The 20,385-nt window shown below is 37.4% G+C and overlaps 2 protein-coding genes across 4 annotated transcripts; one reads left to right on the top strand and one right to left on the bottom strand.

Annotated features, from left to right (window-relative positions):
• Nucleotides 1-1,395: 1,395 nt before the first annotated feature.
• dpy19l1l (dpy-19-like 1, like (H. sapiens)) lies at nucleotides 1,396-11,347 on the bottom strand. 3 transcript variants are annotated; one of them, XM_039650715.2, is made up of 22 exons: nucleotides 10,975-11,347; nucleotides 10,485-10,509; nucleotides 10,318-10,405; nucleotides 9,021-9,158; nucleotides 8,806-8,926; nucleotides 8,335-8,428; nucleotides 8,109-8,166; nucleotides 7,911-8,002; nucleotides 7,540-7,639; nucleotides 6,836-6,913; nucleotides 6,662-6,748; nucleotides 5,388-5,447; nucleotides 5,215-5,295; nucleotides 5,009-5,110; nucleotides 4,854-4,925; nucleotides 4,582-4,652; nucleotides 4,439-4,463; nucleotides 4,191-4,310; nucleotides 3,879-4,053; nucleotides 3,682-3,781; nucleotides 3,447-3,572; nucleotides 1,396-2,459 (listed from the first exon to the last, which is right to left on the bottom strand). In XM_039650715.2, exons 1-22 carry the CDS (start codon nucleotides 11,180-11,182, stop codon nucleotides 2,288-2,290), a joined length of 2,193 nt encoding a protein of 730 aa, XP_039506649.2. In that variant the 5' UTR covers nucleotides 11,183-11,347; the 3' UTR covers nucleotides 1,396-2,287. The 3 variants fall into 3 exon arrangements, with proteins under 3 accessions (XP_039506649.2, XP_039506651.2, XP_039506650.2); XM_039650717.2 differs by lacking the exons at nucleotides 10,485-10,509; nucleotides 10,975-11,347 and having other exon boundaries at nucleotides 10,293-10,405; XM_039650716.2 differs by lacking the exons at nucleotides 10,485-10,509; nucleotides 10,975-11,347 and having other exon boundaries at nucleotides 10,283-10,344.
• Nucleotides 11,348-11,962: 615 nt separating this feature from the next.
• On the top strand, nucleotides 11,963-18,421 carry herpud2 (HERPUD family member 2). Its single transcript, XM_039650759.2, has 9 exons — nucleotides 11,963-12,082; nucleotides 12,874-13,245; nucleotides 13,589-13,666; nucleotides 14,869-14,970; nucleotides 15,089-15,228; nucleotides 15,314-15,439; nucleotides 16,361-16,684; nucleotides 16,805-16,907; nucleotides 17,812-18,421. Exons 2-9 carry the CDS (start codon nucleotides 13,099-13,101, stop codon nucleotides 17,986-17,988), a joined length of 1,197 nt encoding a protein of 398 aa, XP_039506693.1. The 5' UTR covers nucleotides 11,963-12,082; nucleotides 12,874-13,098; the 3' UTR covers nucleotides 17,989-18,421.
• Nucleotides 18,422-20,385: the final 1,964 nt, after the last annotated feature.

The raw sequence follows: 20,385 nt of genomic DNA, 5'->3' as shown, positions 1-20,385 counted from the left end.
TTTATAGCGCCACCTAGTGTTCAATCGTCGTTATTTTTTTACTGTGACCTCAAATTGAACTCATACACATGTGTACCGAGTTTGGTGAAGATATCTCATTTACTTCTTTAGTTATAGCCATTTTAGTAAAATAGGCTCCTCCCACAACGTTTATTTTGCGCCTCCTAGCGACCGGAAATAGAAATTTCCACTTTTTTTCAATGATTATTGATAATCAGACTCCAGAGAACATTTCTGCACTGGTTTGGTTCCGATCGGGCAAAAAACCAGGGACTAGTTCGCAAAAGTAGTTTTTCGACAAAATTCAAAATAGCCGAAAAATTTGCATACCGGAAATGAAATCGGAGATATACGTTTTGTTCGTCAGGTGACCAGCTTTCCAATGATATAAGACACTTGAGTGTACGACTTACGGTTTAGGAGTTATGAGCAGCTTCGCGCAATTGGTCGCTATAGCGCCACCTATGGGCCAATCGGGCTCATAATTTGATAACCTCTCCTCGATTTTTGTACTACCATCTGACAAAGTTTCAGAGCTCTGGCCCTTACGGTTTGGTCTGCACGATGCGTTTTACGGCAGAAGAAAAATAATAATAATAATAATAAAAATCGGTACAATTACAATAGGTTTTCAGCACTTCGTGCTTGAACACCTAAAAATCAATACAATTACAATAGGGTTTCAGCACTTCGTGCTTGAACCCCTAAAAATAAAAAAAATCGCTTGTTATTACCACCAACAAGGCTCAAAATAGCCCCACACTAACACGGTAGCATAATAAGGGTCCCTACATTCAAACCAAAGCATTGAGAACTTTGTCAGTGTCCATACAGTTTAAAAGAAGATATTTTATACACACGGTCAACTTCGTGAATACAGGAAGAAGCCATCTTTGAAAAATAGTCTCTACCAGTCGATCCATGTGCGCTGGTGAGATGTAAGGTGATAAGGTGAGCGTGAACAGTAGGCTACGTGTACATATTGAAGAGAAGAAAACGGTTAGTGTTTGTGTTTCTTCTGGAAACAACGGACCATATGAGATTCTGCACAGTTTAGCGCTGAAAAAACCGACAGGGGTACCTGATCTTCACGAAACTCTGAATTCTGATAGGGGGCCATGAGACTTAGACCTGAGTGCAAAAATGGAGGCTCTAGACCCTTCCAGAGCTGAGATATTGAGATCCCACGTAACATTTATGCCATTATAAAAATAGTGGGTTCGCGGATGGTGGAATTTTGGGACGGTGCTTGGTACCAAGGACCCCGGGGCGCCTGCTGAGAGCAGTAAAATAGTTTTTATCCCAAAATTCAGAAAAAAAGAGAACATGAATTATTTAACCGTTCACATGCACGTTCAAATGTAATGTAAAGGACACTTGAATTACAACAGAAAATATGCTACAAATTGATTCCTTTAATAACTCCATGGCAGTGATTACAGTCCCTCAGCTTGATTTTAAAGTACTATTATTATTATTGACATCAGAAAAGACAACTGAGATTAAAAAATAAAAATAACAAAAACACTGTTACCATTTCTTAACAATTGCATTTCACTGGCAGAATTCTGAACAATGGTAAACCTCAATACAGAAAGAGAAAATGACACTGACATGATCCAAATGAAAATACATAAAAATAAATGAAAAAGAGATAAAAATACTATTTCAGAGGATAACTTCTCTAATACATAACACTGACTGTGATTTTTTACACACAAAACCTAAAAGTAACAAAAAGAGTAACAAGCATTTTATTTACAACAGATGATTAATAAAACTGAGTTGGTAGACTAAAAATAAGACTATAGATTATCATAATCCTCCCTTAAATTATATATATTTTTTGTAAAATATATATATATAAATGTGAATTTTAAAACTTTCCACAAAAAGGTTTTTGCGAAACTTCACAGGTTAAAAATCCTAAAAGGAGTAAATAAAAAGTAAAAGGATTTAGGTCAAGTGAAACCATATTCTGGACCATATGCAACCAGCAGCACCATGGATAGCAAAAATCACAGTCACCCAGACAAAATAAATACAATTTAACAAGCATGAGAGCAGAAGATTAAAGGCAGATTCAATACTGATGGACTCTCGGCGGTGAATCACCTGATTCTCCACGGTTTAAACATTTCATACAGTTGATCAAAACAAAACGGACACCAAAGTGGCAGAAGCCGGTCTCAATAAAAACAGATCTGACTTTTACAAAAATAATCATTGCTGTGTATATACACACGTATCAAATACACAAAACAGTAACGTTGAGGGAAATCTGCTGTTATCTCTTATCTCTCACCGTTTTGGGAACTCGAAGGACTTTGTAAATGTTGTTGTGAAAGACGGTCGAGAAGTGAGGACGAGAATCCCTCGACACGAGAGTGCAAAGTGGCACTTTTCCTGCATTTTGGCTGTCCTCCACATCCCAGATCTCGGGCATGCTGCAGCCAGGCCTGGAGATGAAGAAAAAAAAAAACACGTGTGAGATACAAGAAGTTATGGAAGCTTGATTTGGCCATGAAAAAAAAATAAAATGTAAAGATAATTTGTAATTTTCCTCACAAATGCAAGTTTATATATCACAATTTTGACAGAAACAAGTTGCAAATTCCGACTTCGTTTTTACGACTTCATAACAATTAAAAAAAAAATGTTTTCCTGTCGGAAATATACGGAGCCCCACACATGACATGCGGACAAAAATGTATAATTACTTTCGCCAACTTAATTGATTCCCTCGTTTTAGTAAATTGTAGCCACTTTTAATTTGTTCCATTGTTTTGATTAAACTAAAACAAGGGAACAAATTACGACATGGCAATGATTTGTCTAAAACAAGGGAGTAAACTAATAAAAGAAGAATGACTAAATTTGTGGCTAAATATCGAGTTCGTACGATATCAAAGACACAAAACAAAGTATATTTTTATGAAAGGGTAATCAAATGCATGCTAATATAATTAGTTTGTGCTTTTGTTTTTATTTTAAAAGCATTATTTTTGTTTTTAGATTGTAAAGTTACAATGTTAGATTGTAATGTCGAGTTCGTACAATATATCAAAGACACAAAACAGTATAAAAAATGTATATAAATGAGTATATTTTTATGAAAGTGACCCTTATAATGGGTAATCAAATGCAGGCTAATATAATTAGTTTGTGCTTTTGTTTTTATTTTAAAAGCATTATTTTTATTTTTAGATTGTAATGTGATTTTAACCATAATGTAATGTAGGCTATGCAATATATTATGTTCAGTATATTTGTTTCCAATATATCCTTCAATATCAACATTGTTTGTAGGATATCATCGGGCAGGATACAGATTTTCTTTATCCAAATAGAAAAACGTAGAAAGTATATATGTATATGTGGGGCTCCGTAGAAACAAGCTTCCATAAGAAATTATCAAATTGAGTGGTAGTAATTCAAAGTATTACTTGGAGCGTCTGGTGCACCATGAGTCCTCTAAGATGAAATAGTCCACCTGCAGCTTTAATAAGTTTCGCTTTACTTCCTCAGCTGGCTTTCGGCTGTACATGGAGTACACCATCTTTGTTCTTTCTCTGAATAATGACGAGATGAAATCAAACACTTTACACAGGCAGAACAATATCATAAGAATGTAATAATAGGACAAATCGAGTGACAAAACATATGTTAAATCATGCCAACCTTAATCCTGCATCTTCATAGTGTGGGTGATTCACTATGGCTCTGCCTGTGGACAGTTTCACACTTGCCATGGTGGGCATAGCACCAGCAAACACAGCATCTACAGGAATATTGCATGGATGTCAGAAAATGGTCATTAAAAGAGTGGTTTCATTATACACAGTTAAACGTCAATCCAAAAGACTGGAGTTTCTCACTAGGGCTTGTGTTGTCCTTGATCCACTCCAGGAGCTCTTCTTGAGGGAAGTTGCTAAATTCTCCTATGATGCCCCATTGATTCTGCAGGTTGGCAAATCCTTGAACTGCCATGATGGACAATATTCCCACGACGGTTATCAGAAGTTTAAACTTCTCTCCTACCCAGCCAAACAGCTACAGAGGAAGAGCCAAAGATACCAAAACATTAGTGAGTCCAACTGCATTTTAGATTTGAAAGCTTTTGCATTCTGAATATATTGGAGTGTGTTGGCAAAGAAAAGAAAGTTTCTAATAGAGTGTGGTCGGATCACCTGTCTGGAGCAGATTAAACAGGACATGATGCACATGTGAGGAGTGAGGAAGAGCTTCAGTCTCATGATGAGCACAGCCAGCACTGCAAACGCCACCAGCTGCAGACTGTGGTACACCAGCTAGAAAAACAATGGACAATCATGACAAAAGAAACAGCCTCTGGATATCAACTAGTACTCCATGAGTCACTATATATTATTGCAATTTTTGTATATAAAAAAAAAAAAAATGAAAAAAGCTATCTTACCACTCCTTTCGCCAACACCTGGGCCCTGCAAGAGAGAGAAGAAGAAAAAAAAGCAGCACAACTGTTTAACATGGTTAATAAAAATAAATGTTTGTTGAACATCAAATCAGTCTGTTATGTAATTTGTAGAATAGAATACTTACTGCTCCGTTTCATCATCCTCTGACTTTTCTGCCTTCTCATTTTTGAGGAAATTAATAACATCCTGCACAGTCTGTCCTCAGGAAGCAAAATGAGGAAGCATACGCAGGGAGGATTAGTACGTAAATAACTTAAGTTTCTGTCAATAAAAGGCTAAACTAACTGATAAACTCCAAAAAACTGACAGAAAGCTGTAAACTTAGAAGGATACTGGGGCAAACAGATAAAACTTCGGAGAGGGAAACCATCAATTATCTAAGAGAAAACAACTCACCCTTCCAGCAATAAAACCCACTATCAGCATGTTAACTGGAAGGAGCATGGTTTTGATGTACCGGATGAGAGTCTGAAAACACATGAAATGAGCTCGTGAAAAAAAAACCTTTGACTGATTGCAAGAAAATAGATTGTCCTGATCATGTCGCCCACCTCTGCTTCAATGAAGTCAAACTCAGCTGCACACGTGTACATCATCGTGTCAAAGTCTTTGTAGCTTGTGAACTTGGATTTGATGAGACTGCTGATGTGGGCCTGAAAAATAAATAAATCAAATCAAAAGCCCTGAGAACTGCTTAAAGTACCCTTAACTGATGTTCACAGCAAGAGAAAACAGCACTGCTCTTCTTTTAACTCACATCATCTGAGGCCCCAAAGATCACAGAAAGCATGAATTTCAGGATGACAGTGGAGACCACCCATGCAAGACACTGCAGGACCTAATAAAAACAACACAATCGTTTTTGGTATAAGTCAATTTAGCCAGGCACATTTTTACTGATGCATCAGCATACACTGGATGTGCTCTTACCCATGTGAAGATTCCCGGTTTGAACGTACCAATCAAACGGTCCCTCAGTGCAATAACCCCCTGAAACGAAAGAAGACCAACCAGTTAAAGGGTTAGTTCACCCAAAAATGAAAATTAAGTCATTAATTACTCACCCCCATGCTGTACCAACCCCGTAAGACCTTCGTTCGTCTTCGGAACACAAATGAAGATATTTTTGATTAAATTTGAGAGCTGTATAACTACCACATTGGCTCCTAAGGGACTGCCTCTTGACGGCCCAGAAAGTCAATGAAGAAAATGTTTAAATATCCCATGTGACTACCGTGGCTCAACTATATGTTTATCAAGCGACGAGAATACTTTTTGTGCGAAAAAACAAACAAAAATAACGAGTTTATTCGACTATTCCTTTTCTTCCTTGTAGGTCAGAAACGAGACTTCCTTAGATTTCCACGACGCATGCGCGAGAACTGAACTGAAGTAGTGTAAGGAGATCGCAATTCTCACTTTTTGCACCAGGCTGTAAACATGGGGGGGTATATGGGATAGACTCACTTTTGTAGCCTGTCTCTAACGGCAAGTCGATGAATTGCAGCTTAAATCTCTTCTGTGTTGGTTTCAAGAGAGACAGGAAGGTTGCCGCTTGGTTTGTTCCCAGTATGTTTGTGTTTGAGGTCATCTATTTGTATGCACTTTGTACTTAAAGGGTTAGTTCTTTAGTTTGTGCTGTGTAACGCATGAGAATGAACCTCATTGGTTCTCGCACGTCAAGTAAACATGCTTGAGCTTCCGTTTACCACAACTGATGTGTGGTCAATGATTATATGTGAATAAAAGGCTAAATTCTGTTCATCATATTAAGTGATTTCATCTCTTCTGAAAATTTGGACTAAATACTCAATTTATATGGATTTGGTTGCAAACCTTTGGTTTGCAAACCTTAAAGAGGTTTGCAACCTCTTTATGAACTTTTTCAAGCATCAAAGTGGTAGTTGTGTAGCTGTCAATGGAGGGACAGAAATCACTCCAATTTCATTAAAAAGATCTTTATTTGTGTTCCAAATATGAACTAAAGTCTTGTGGGTTTGGAATGAAATAAGGGTTAGTCAACCCTTTAATCATGGATGTTTATTCAGTCAGGCTATGGCACTATTTGCCTAGCATGTTCTCTGGAAGACAACATTCATTTCAGCAATCATATCAGCTGCTGGTGTCCTTAGAAACCATCTATCCAGAGAAAGTAGCAAATGGATTCTCATACAGAAATGAGACCTCACACCTGCCCAACTCACCCAGATAGAAACCAGTGAAGAGGCGTAAAAGGACGTCAGCAGCATCGAGTTCCCGAACATTAGCAGAAAACAGACGGCCAAGGAGATCTGTGGAGATCAGTCAGTTCATCGGTGAATCACAAAGACAACATGAGCAATATTGTGGCTCCATCAGTTAAGTCTAGATTACTTTACCATGTGTGTCACTAAGATGGACTGCATTTTCTTCGGACTCAGATATCCCAGGATATACGAGGCAAAAAGGGATGCAACCTGTGAAACACAAAAACATTCTTGTCATAGCATCTTTTGCTATCTTACTGCAAAACAATTTTCTCATAAAGGTTTAAATTTAAAATGCGATATTCCTGAGGCATGCAATCATGTGACGCATCTAGTCAGTTTTCTTCAGGCAAAAATATGATTACAAATTAGTCTGACACAGGAAGTGAACTGTATACATTTATTTTAGGACACATACACTCCCATTCAAAAAGTTGGGATAAGGAAGGTATTTCTTTTGAAAGAAAGTAATTAATACAAACGTAAAAACATTTATAATGTTGCTAAAAAGCTTTGCCATCAGAGGAACAAATTACATTTTAAAACATTTAAATAGAAAACAGTTCACAATATTGGCGTTTTTACTATGTTTGATCAAACTAAAAACATTTTTTATTTTAAATATCGCACCAACCCCAAACCTTTGAAAGGAAGTATATCTATTACATCAGGAACACTTATCTAGTGTAAAAGTCAGATGCAATCGTGTTCAATTTCAGCAGGACATGCAAAGATGAAAGGTTGCAGAAACTAAATGCTAAATTTGGCTGCTTCAAATATCAACATTACGACACAAAGGCATTCTTACGATCCAGTCATTTCTTCAAATCACTTACCTGGGTAAGTAAGACAAATTGAGCAAACTGCCACGGCAGCATGAAGAAAACATTGGAGATTCCCAGAGCCATCATGGTATACTTGCTTGGATTCCTTGTCCTTCCAAAAATCAAAAAAATCCCATAAGAATAGATCTTAATTATATAGAATAATTCAAATCTGTACTTATGATAAATAAAGTACATATCAACACAAATGCACCATTAAATTACATGTGATTAAAGTAGATGTGTTGGAGGAAAAACATACAAAGATTGCTTAAATGTCTTAGATGACTATATAAAATCAAAACGATCTTAAGCCATCAAATATAAAGAGTGAACGTGAGCATGAAAGTTTTAATATGAAGTAGGAATACATAGCAAGTTACCGGAGGATGCATGTGAGCAGAAGCATCTGCAGAACCAAGAAGGGGTAAGAGAAGCTCTCTCTCAGAGGTGGTGTCCACATGACCCGAGTACTCTGGGATTCAAGGGTTCAAAGAGACGAATGCTCTAAATGCTAGGAGACTGTAGTGAAATAAAACACTATCCACATATGCTTAAGAAAACACAAACATCAGCTTTACCTCTCCATGGTTAAAGAAGAAACACAGAACCGTAACAGTGCCACCCAGATGACTGCCACTATAAGAACAGCCAAAATAGAAAGTGCATGTTTTGATTTAGTTTTTGAAAAAACACAGTTAGGATCAACCATTTGGAATCATATCTGAACTTCTTAAAGATCCACTTTCTTCTGTATCGATTGAAGGACTCTCCTCTGACTGAGGTGTTTAACCTGGGCTCTATTACCTTAGATATGTTCCATAAATAAAGAACAGACTCATCATCGCCCCATTTAACAGGAACACAAAGGTGACATAGAAGTATGCGGGGTCTCCCAGACCTGTGGAAAAGCCACTCAAGTAAGTAAAATATCTGCAAAATGAAGAACACAGCCAGTCACACAGTCAATAAAATGGCACCTTCTACGTTCACTTTTTTATGCACATCAAAAAACACTTAAAAAAATATGGGTGTGACGAGTGTGTAGGCAGAAGTAAAAGTTGCAAAAAAATTAGCAAATGCAAAAATAGGCTTAAGACATTTCTAAAGCGTGCATTTTAATTGTAACTACAATCAAGGAAACGAAGACAAATTAGAAGGTGATTGTAATAATAAATAAATCCCATTTCATGATGTTATTTACAATGTACTCTACTTTAGAAGCTCAAATATTTAACAACAAATAGATGTTTGGGTCAAACAAGGCTTCTCAAATACCTTCACAACTCTCCACTGGATCCAGACCCTCCCCTCTGTTGATGGTCCAACACATCTTGGTAGGGAACCCAAAGAAGTCCATTGTGCTGGTGAATGCTCTGTACCAGCTGGCCAAGAGCACCTGCAGTACAAGAGAAAGTTCATTTCAAAAGCACAAGCAAAAACTGTGACATGAACACATTTCATTGACTTTCAGAAGATGACATTCATCTTACCTCAGGGTACAAGTTGAACCTCTTTAGAGTGTTTATCACCAGAGGGTATTCAGTGAGCCGGTCATTCATGATCATGTAAAGACCATCCATGAAGGAAGAAGCCTCAATGATGGTCTTGAAATAGGAGTAATACAGTCCCTATAAAAGTGAAAAGTGTAAGATATACACACACTGAGGTTGAACAATGAAACTGAAACACTGGCCAATATAGCGTTGGGGGTTTCATGCCTATGTATGCGAAGCCTTATGGCCAACCTTTACTGATATTACACATTGATCCATGTCTCTGTGGCTCAACTGTGTCTGGGACAGCAAGTCTTTGCTATGGTTTCCAGGGTAACGTCAGTATACCTCCATGAAGGACGAATCACATCCAACAGGAGTAACTACTGTTGACACAAGAGGAAGCTGTCTGAAAGATATGTCCAGATACTAACCCAGAGTGTATCCAAAAAACTTAAAACCACAGCTGCCCAGCTCACTGCAGAATTAAACACGCAACTTGACTCCCGTTTCTACGAAAACGGTTTGTCTGGAGCTCTAACAGAGTCAATATTCATGGGCAGGCTGCTATAGCCAAACATTTCATCACTCATGCCAATCCCAAATGTCGGATTCAATTGTATCAACAGTGCAAATCTTGGGCTATGGACAATGTGAAACATGTCCTTGTCTCTGATGAGTCCACCTTCACTGACTTTCCCACATCCATGGGAGTAATGGTGTGGAGAAGCCCCAAATAGGCTTAACACCAGGACTGTTGCTGCCCAGATTAAAGCACAGCGGTGGGATCAGTGTGTGATGCTTTGGGCTGCAATATCATGGCATTCTCTACTGAGCTTAACGGGCACGTCACTGCCAAGGACTACTGAACTAGACTAGAGAACCGTGTGCACTTAATGGTTCAAATATTGTACCCTGAAGGGGGTCAGTATGATAATTCACCAATACACACAGCAAGACTTGAGACAGAATGGTTTGATGAACATGATAGTGAAGTTGAAATGTCACAGTCACCAGATCTAAATATTTTTGAGCTACTTTGGGGTATTTTGGAGGAGCAAGTCAGAAAACGTTCTCCTCCAACAGGATCACAGTGGCCTGGAAGAAGAATGGCTAAAAATCTCTCTGACCACTGTACAAATTATCTGTCATTTCCAAGATGAATTGATACTGTAACCCTAGCCTATTCCAATAAATGATTGTGGTCTGCCAGGTGTTTCAGATTCATTGTCAAAACACTGTATATAAAACATACATACATGAACACACATGAATTCAACAAAGAAGTAATAACCATCTCCGTTCGAAAAGCCATCTCCTTTTCCAAGGACGACATGTGTGAAAAGTGTCTGTCATTTTCAAATAGACGTGAGAGATGATACCTGAGAAAAACAGGAACATTTATTGATTTAGTCTTAAGAGGAACATTATTATCAGTTTTAAAAGTCTAAAGCAACTTACCAGTGTAAAAATCCCGCAATAACGGCTGTGGAAAGAAATATATCAGGTTAGGCGACTTTGCCCAGGTCAGACAGACAGACAGCTACGTGGCCACATTCATTGGAGGACTCTTATCTGAACCAAACAAACTCTAGTCTCTAGTAGATGACGTGTAGAAGTTGCCTAGTGTAATACAGATTATTATCAATTATGTGAATTAATTAACATCGGTATTAAAACTCTGGGTGGTTGTCATGAACAAAGAATTGTCAGTAACGTTACACAGTGGTCATCATTGGCTAATAACCGAAGTGAAATTAAATTTGATTGGTTGCCAAATACAGTTAACATGTGAACATTCACAAATAACCCTGGTAATTTAGTGTTGGTCAAGAATAAAAGCTCAATACAACTTTGTTGTTCAACAGCCGAGCTGCTTGATCCTGAGTACATGCTAGATGCTAATCTGAATAACCGTTAGCTACCTAGCGGCTATGAAACAAAGCCTTACCGAGAACCAGAACAGTTATTCCTCTTGCAAAAGCAGATGGGCTCAACCCCAGTTTGTTTCTAATGAACCCAGCAAAAAGTCCGTTTTTACTCTGGTAAGCAGAGCCTTTCCCATCTTTCACACGCCTGCTTTTCCCCGAGACGGACTGACTCCTGTCCTTCTCGGTGCTCTGCTCCTTGGCATTTGGTTTTCTCGTTTTAGCTACCATGTTTTCATATTTCTGTCCGTAATAGAGGTACAACAGGAGCGTATATACGCGATCAGTTTGTTTCACTCTTCCAAACGCCTCACATCTGTGTATCTGAACAGTTTGAGAGAGCTCTGGGACTTCAGTGATCTGTTGAATGAAGCGGGCATCGCCCCCGTCTGGACGCAGCGCTCATCTGTCAGCGTCACTTACCATGGCAACGCGATTAAAAACCTGGGTAGCCATGATGATGGTAAAGAATTTCGGCAACCAGCGTAAAACCAATAAATAAAATGCATATACTGGTATATACCATAGCCATTCATTTACATGTAGCCTAGGGGAGGTTTTCGTTCTTGTGCAGAGACCTCAATCATACAATTAAAAAGGCAGATATGTTTTTTCGTGTATTAAAGATCCCATTTGTTGGCTACTGTGTAACGTTATAATAAATATGTGTAAAATAGTATTTGGGAAATATTTAGTTTCTATGACATTGGATTATTACCCGTTTTACTCATGCTGTGCCGTTATATTTATCATTTATTTAATGTAATTAGTGACAATATAACAGTTTTTCCTTCTTTAAAACCCCTGTTTCCCCACCGTTTAAAGGGTTGTGTTTTGTATAGCTAATAATCTTTCCATGAACCGGCATTTGTCTTTTGAGAAGAAGCCTCCTTGAATCCTGAATTAGGAACAGCCAACGATAACCAATATCGTTATTCTATAAGAGATTGAAATCGCAAAGCTGATCTGGGGTCAGTGCATACGTTCTCTTTTTATGTATGTGGAAACATCTCCAAATGTACGGAACTCTCCGCGTTCAGTTCTCTTGTGCTGATGACGACATTTCCGGAGTTACGCCCGACTCCATTTTACACGAAAACAATCTTAGGGCAAGATATTTTTTTTACTCGGGTACGTATAATTTTAGTTTTCTTTTTAAATGCCTAAAATATTATATCTTTGATTTAATATTAACTTATATTGAGCGTTCTTGCTGTCTGGGATTAATATGGAGTCTGTAGCTCACTGGCTAGTTAGCTGCTGGTCATTATCGTCTGATGTTTGTTTCTTTGCGTTTGCTGTTAACATACGGGTAAACAGTCATATTTAAGAGAAACATTTTATAATTATTATTTTTTAATCAAGTAAACCAACAGTTATCCTGGGGTCATTATATCTGATGAAGTGTTGTGTTTAGTTAACTTACCTAGTAACGTTGCTAGGCTTGGTAACGTAAACTGTCACGAGCATAATGCATTTATTCTCTTCTTAATTTTTTATCGTATTGTTTTTATTTTTATTTATTGATAATTTACTGGAAGTTTTCTGCCATCATCATATGCAAATGTCAAATAATGAATAGTTTCACTTTCACTCTAGATGCAGATTTCATCCAACTGCTGGGATAATTTAGGCAAATTAATATTTTATGTTGCTTTTAAACACATTTGACACACAAAAGGAATATTTGACCCATTAAATTTCTGCCAAGATTTGTGTCAGGTGTTAGAAAGTGTGTTATCAGCTCATTGCTTTATTCATGTAATATTTCTATCTAGCACATAGTGCTTTCATACCAGTATGTTGTGTCTGATTTATTAGGCCTGTTTGCATGCAAAACTGGTATTTTATGTAAAATGACAAAAGTGTCACGTTTTCATTTATGAGTAACATATTTTCTCTCGCTCTGTTTTTCTTCATAGGCTGACAGAGTGCATCCACCTGACTCTGCCACATTCCTCTCACTGAATTAGTATGGCTAATGTTAAGTGCTAGGACTGCCTTGAAAGCAACATGAAGGATACTTTCACAGTTCATCAGCCATGAATCACGTCTGAGAAAGGAAAATATCCCTGCCCTTAAACAGGACAGCTGGTTCTGTGTGGTTTTCCCTGTTTCAAAGCTCAAGAGCTGCTTTATTATGAAACATGGACCAGGGTACAGTTGACAGCCCTGTTACTCTTGTCATCAAGGCACCCAACCAGAAATATGATGACCAGACCATCAATTGTTTTTTGAATTGGACAGTTGAGAAATTGAAAAAACACATCTCCAAAGTGTATCCTAGCAAGCCGGTGAGTTTATATTATTATCAGGATTGTTATTCTATTTCAAAAACATGTCTGCTACCACTCAAGAAACACAGAAGAAGCCTATGAAATTGTGCATTGACTTCAAGAAATGGCAGCTAGATGCCAAACATTCCTGTAGAGCAGGTGGCATCACTGGTATTTTGCCTCAGAGCCTTATGCAGTTGCTGCCATTACTGATTAACGACTTGTTTTAGATGCCTTTCTGACATTTTAATATGAGATTTTATTGAATGTCTCTCTTTCTTATGAAACTGTCAATGCCTTTCTTCCATTTAGACAAGCTTAATAGTAAAAATAAAGTCCCTGTTCATTTTTCCTCTTTCAGTTATCCAAGGACCAGAGACTTGTCTATTCTGGACGACTTCTGCAAGATCACTTGCAGTTGAGGGACGTGCTAAGAAAGGTACACTCCTAATCTCTTGATTTCTGTTTAAACATCAAATCAAATGCAACGGGTACAAAAGTGTGTCGAACAGTATGATTGTTTTTGATAGTTGAGATTCTGAAGCTGCCGTTTTATTTCAAGATCCCAAATCTTTTGTATGTCACCATCATAATCTTGATATTGATGGCACAGTTCCCCACCATCTTGGGGTGATTTTACTCTTAGAAATTGTAGGGCAAGAGGATTGGACCAAAATTGTATAAGACGGTTATTCGCAGAAACTCACAGGAAGTGAAGTCATGCAGTCCATGAAGGACAGATCGTTAACAGCAGGACTTTGTGGAATTACAGTATGTAGGGTATGTAGGAAATACAAATGTTCGCCTTTCATCCATATGGCTTATGATTTGAAACGCGTAAGTAGTTGCAACTTTACATGGCCGGTCGTTCTAACATGAACCTGGATAAATATGAACTATTATTAATAGGCACATACACTTTTTCCAGTGCTTTGCTGCAAGCTTTCTGTCTGCACTTGAGTGCAGAATTTGCTGTAGATGTTAGGCCTATATATAGCCTATTAAAGGCTCATTGTGGTTTAGTTCCCCCCCAGTATATTTAAATAATTAAATTAATATTAATGTGCAATTAGTCTATTGTTAATTGCTTAAATGAATGACTGGGGCAGCACTAAGAAATTGTTTTAAAGTTGGCAAATGGCAAGAAATTAAAAATGCATCTTAGAGATTGTATCGTGACTGAATCATCCATGCATGTTTCCTTTCTTTAACAACAACAAAAAAAAAAATTTGAGCTTTGGAATTTAAGATTTTTAATCACAATACCAATTAAATTTAGTCCAATTAAAATCTTTCTTCACATGCATTCAGATCTGCCTCCATCCAATCAACAATTTGGATAAAAGTCCCTGCACTACTTTTCTACTTTTTTCCCGATAAAATGTTGTCACGATGCAGAATAAAAGATCTGTCGCTACTTTTCAAAAACATTGAGAGATATGACACAGTAGTCAGAAACATAAATTTGATTCATTTCTACATCGACCAATAATTAAAAATGGCACAAACCGAATGCAATAACTTGTATAGTGAACACTTTCTTTGGTTATATAACCCCGAAAGTGCTGTTCATATTGTGTTATTCTTAATGTATAGTATTTGACGAGAGCTCTGATCACTTGATTTGTTCAACCCCAACAGCAAGATGAATACCACATGGTCCACCTAGTATGTGCTTCACGAAGCCCCCCATCATCCCCCACTTTCAGCAGCCCTATTAGCACCACTGATTCCAGCTCTTCGGTGAGTGCCTAAAAGAACAATGCATGCATTGAATAAAAAAAAAAGAAATGGATCATTCCTTGAAGAGCATTTTCTTTTCTCGCTGTTTATTATGTCCATTATTCCTCCTTATTCCTAGACGTCAGACAATGTTGGTCCATCTTCCACATCTTCTACCCCTAGTCCTGAAACCGCAGCCAACTCTGACGGTCTACGACATCGGGGGAACCCAGTGCAAACACATGGCCTCAATCCTGCCCCTACTGGTGTGATGCAGAGGTAAACACATAAATAACACTTTCCTGCTCAAGACAAAACATGTTGAATTGAGTTGAGTTTTAAGGCCTTTTGTTGTCCCACTTAGGCCTGAAGGAATGCCTCTTCCCATGCAAGGTGGTCCTGCTGCTGGCTTCCCCGCCCACCCTGTATATATGCCGATGCAAATGTTTTGGTGGCAGCAGATGTATGCCCGTCATTATTATGTGCAATAGTAAGTTACTACAGCCCAGTTGTCATCAGGCGTCATTAAGGTGTGACCCTGAATTAATGTATTTGTAATGTATGACTTTTTTTGAAAGAGATTTAAAGACTCTTCTATTAAAATGTAATAATATTTCACAAAGTTTTTACTGCATGCCTTGGTAAGCATATGCTTATTTATTCCTGTAATGCAAAGCTGAATTTTCAGCATCATTACTCCAGTCTTAAATGTCACATGATGCTTTAGAAATCATTCTAAGATGCATTTTATTTGATGCTCCAGAAACTATTATTATTATAAATGTAGAAAACAGTTTTTGCTGCCTAATATTTTTGTGGAAACCCAAAGTTTGGGATCAGTAAGATTAAAAATAAATACTTTTATTCTGCAAAGACGCATTAAATTGAACAAATTGACAGTAATGCCATTTATAATGTTACAAATTATTTCTATTTCAAATAAATGCTGTTCTTTTGAACCTTTTTGTTTCCACAAAAATATTTAGGACATTTATTTATTTATTTTTTACATTAACCCGTTATTAATATTTTAGCACCAATAATAGACAACAGTTGAGCACCAAATCAGAATATTACAATAATTTCTGAAGGATCATGTGACACTGAAGACTGAAGTAATGGTTTCTGAAAATTCAGCTTTGCATTCACAGCAATAAATTCAAATTTTAAATATATTCAAATAAATGTTATTTAAAATTATAATAATATTTCACAGTATTACAGTTTGTACTGTAATAATAGTACATTTTAGTACAGTTTGTACTAAAATAAATCGAGCTTTTGATAGTTAGTGTAAATGGATATAGAGCACAACTTGACGCTTTATAGTTTCTTATTAATTGTCTAATTTTAATGTGCACAATTCATCACTGTGCATTATTTTATTTTTATCATTACTTTTGTCTTGTAGTCAAGCAGCCATGGCTGCCTCCCGGGTGTCCAGTGCGACCCCCTCTCCCACCCCCAGCACTGGTCCCGCCACACAGCCAGCTCAGCCTAACGAACCTGCAGCCCCTATGGGGCCCAACCCCGCCCCTGAGGACCGGCCTGCCAACCCCAACATCCAGATGAACGCTCAGGGAGGAGCCATGATGAACGACGATGAGCTCAACCGAGACTGGCTGGACTGGATGTACACCGTGTCACGTGCCGCCATCCTGCTCAGCATCGTCTATTTCTATTCCTCCTTCGGTCGCTTCGTCATGGTGATTGGTGCCATGCTGCTGGTTTATCTGTAGGTCACATTCTAAACACAAGCTTTCTGATGAGCAGAAGTTGACTTGTTATTTTAGGAAGGTTAACTTTGTATTTGGACTTCATTGTCTTATAGTTTGTCTATTTTTGTCTACTCTAGGCACCAGGCTGGCTGGTTTCCCTTTAGAGCAGAACTGCAGAATCCAAGAGCTGAAGAAGGCCCACAAGACGAGGCTGAGCAAAATCAGGAACTGCAAGAGATGGTTAGTAATAGTGGCCAATATTTTTGCAGATATCTAGAGCGTAAAGTTGGGGATATACTGACTGAACTCAAAAGTTCGGACCTTAAAATGTATTGCCTTAAAACATTAAAATGGGTTTGTGGACATAGAAAGTGTGCCTATATATATATACATTTCCATTTTGTAATTTAAAAAATAACATATATAATAATAAATAATAATTTTGGTCTCGTTATACAATCCCTGTACTTCCATTTGTGTTATTTTATAATCTTTTTTTATGAATTTTATATTATTCAAAAGTGTGGGAAATCAATAATGTAATTTTATATTAGCAAACGAGAATTTATTCTCTACATACACTACCATTCAGAAGTTTGGGGATGATTATGGTTTTGAAAGAAGTCTCTTATGTTCATCAAGGCTGCATTTATTTTAACAAATACAGTAGTAATGTTTTTAAATTTTATATTTTCTAGTGTAATTTATTCCTGTAATGGCAAAGCTGAATTTTCAGCATCATTACACATGATACTTTAGAAATTATTCTAGGTTGATTTGAACATCTCTTCTTATTATACAGTGTTGAGACGGTTATGTTGCTTTATATATTTATGGAAACTGATAATTCTGATAACTTAATAAAAGTATTCATTTCTTAGAAAACAACCCTCAAACTTTGTGTTTTTAGTGTATATTATAGAATCAGATATATAAAAGAGATTGCTCATTATATATTGTTAAGACAGTCAGGAGTTTAAAACCGACCCATTTCACAGTTATCAACTGATAGCAATAATCTTAAAATGGTCACATATCATTCTCACTAATTCATTGTGAGACTTATACAATACTTACTTGTGAACTAAAGCATTATAAACAAACATAGCCATCGCTTTTCTTTTTTTTGTGTGTTTTTCTGTAGGAGCGTATGATGGATGAGGGAATGGAGGATGATGAGGGGGACAGCGGGGAGGAAGGTCCCGAAGATCCCATGAATGCCGGCCCTCATCAGCCGGGCTTCCTGGCGGCCGCATGGTCGTTCATTAGCACTTTCTTCACCTCCCTCATCCCTGAGGGACCTGCACACGCTGCCAACTGAACTCTGATGTATCCACATTGTCTGTGGACAGTAGAAAAAAAAGAAAAGAAAATAGACTTAAAAAAATCATAAAATAAAAAAAACAAGTACAACATGGTCTGCCATGTCCTGGCAAGTCTGTAATGCTGCTTCAGTGGTGTTCAAATCCTCTCCCACCCCTTCTCCCTCTTCCCGCCTTCATCAGTAAGTCGGGGTGAGCCTGAGGTTTCATGGATGTGTTGTCCATCCATGTTGTTACAAAAGACTTTTCTTCTCAAGGCTGGTTGATAAACTCATAAGACCATAAGACTTAGTGAATCATGCAGTTACTTTAGTGCATAACTATTTTTCTCTTCCGTGTGTGTAAATAAATAGTAAATATTTACAGATATGAATATATGCATCTCATTGAAACAAGGTGTGTTTTTGAATAAAATCAGGTTTTGGTTTCTAATCGTGATGCGTAGTTGTGATTTCCTTCAGCTGCTCAACTGATACACCACTAGTGGGCGCCACTGATTTAAAAATGCTACATCTACATAAAGATGTGCAAATCTTATGCAAAGATTTTTAAAGATGCTTCCTCCCTGTGATATATTTGTAATTAAAAGTATTTCACAAGCTATTTGGTGCAATTATTTCTACTAAGCGAAGAATTTCTTAGATGTAATATATTTTTTGGATTGTCTGATTCCTGTTATAAGCACGCTTGGATGGCATTGGTATTTGGTGCACATATACGTACAGTATGAATATCTGGATTTTTACATTTTGAAATGACCAGACCCAGTCATATACAGACACTGACTGAGGTGAGATTGAGACAAAGTAGACCATCATGCACTTCAGTGCCCTCAGAAAACCTCTAATCAAATGAAGATGGATTTTGTACGGTTCATTGTAACAACACAATTAATTATGCATGACATAGACATTTATTGGGCTCATTTCACCCGGACTCCACTAAGTAACTGGACAAATCGGGTTATAGTCCCTCTTCCCAAGGTAGGACAACTCTTATCAGGAGAACAGATCTCTGAGGGCTTTGTCTGTCAGACGATGATTTCATCATGACTCCATCCTTGGTTGGATAGACCTACAAATGCAGTTGTTGAAATTATTTCACTTGAATTGAAGTGGATTTCTCCGGGAATACAAAAATAAAAAAAAATGTGATTGATAACTGTATCGACTAGGAGACGGGGGCTAGTCGTCACTGAGGTTGTTCTGGGTAACTATCTAGAAGGTGTTAGTGTTTCCATAGAAGTATTTTTTTTTTTGTATGTGGATTTCAGAAAATATCTGTGTGACAATATCCCTAGTCTCTAATAAGGCACCAAAAGATTTTTACAACATAGGCTATGTCCCAAGTATTCAAGAAGTGTTTTGTTTGACCCTTGAAATTGAATCTACTATCTAATTATTTATGTTTTTTTCCCAATTAAAATTAAGTGAGACATCTATGAAACTCTTATAACCGGTGTTTAATACATGCAATAAACAACGTGGACTGTATTTTCAGGGATGTGGGTTAACTTTAATTCACTGCAGGCGGTTTTCCATGCATGCCTATATCATTGAAATGTGCTCTTTTTGTCTTGCGTACAAATTAAAGTAACATTGACGGGAGGGGGAAAACACGCAAAATTGAATGAAATTAGATTTAGCTGGCAGTCCTTGCTGTGTAAATTCTTATTCCTTAAAATGGACTCCCTAGTGAACTGTTCCTTCCAATTTCTTTAGCCATACCTCACGCTCTTCAGACTGCCCTTCCTATATCTGTTTAATCCAATCACCCTCTCACTGGATGTTATTTATTTGCTTATTTATTTTTAAAGGATGTAACTGATTTTTATCAGAGGATAGAAGTGCCTTTTCTTCCTGGTGAAACCGTGACTAACGACCTGCTATCGATTAGTTGGTTTGTTCATGATAGCGATGGCTGTGTGATAGAGAGAGGACATCTTTATGTTCAGAGTTATGCTAGAGATACCTTAGACATTTCCTGCCATAGCCTACAGAAAAGGAGGAGCGACGACAGTGAAGATGGAGAGAGAAACAGGCCTGGATTTAGGCTATGTTGTGTTTTGTTTGTTTTATTATGTGACAGCAGTCGTGAGGGGCTGCTGTCTTTTTACTTTCGTTTTGTATTTGTTCATTTTATTATTAAAGTGAATGTGAATGTTCGCCTTTTCCCGCCTCCTTCTTCTCATAACAAAATTTGCTAGGCATGTAGGCTAATAAATGATAATTGGTGTCACCTGTGTGTATGATTAGTCAGAAACGATCAGATAATTGTTGGGGATTTTTAGATTGCAAAACCATTTATTTGAGCTAATCAAATGTGCTGTTAAAAGGATTAGACCATTAAGATTCTGAAATGAAAGAAATTTGGTTGGTTGGTAGCCTACAAATTAA

Source organism: Pimephales promelas, chromosome 12 (assembly GCF_988280905.1).
Source record: "Pimephales promelas chromosome 12, fPimPro1.hap1.1, whole genome shotgun sequence".
NCBI classification, from domain to species: Eukaryota; Metazoa; Chordata; class Actinopteri; order Cypriniformes; family Leuciscidae; genus Pimephales; species Pimephales promelas.
Note: the sequence above shows the minus strand (reverse complement) of the source record. Positions and strands in the feature narration are given on the sequence as shown.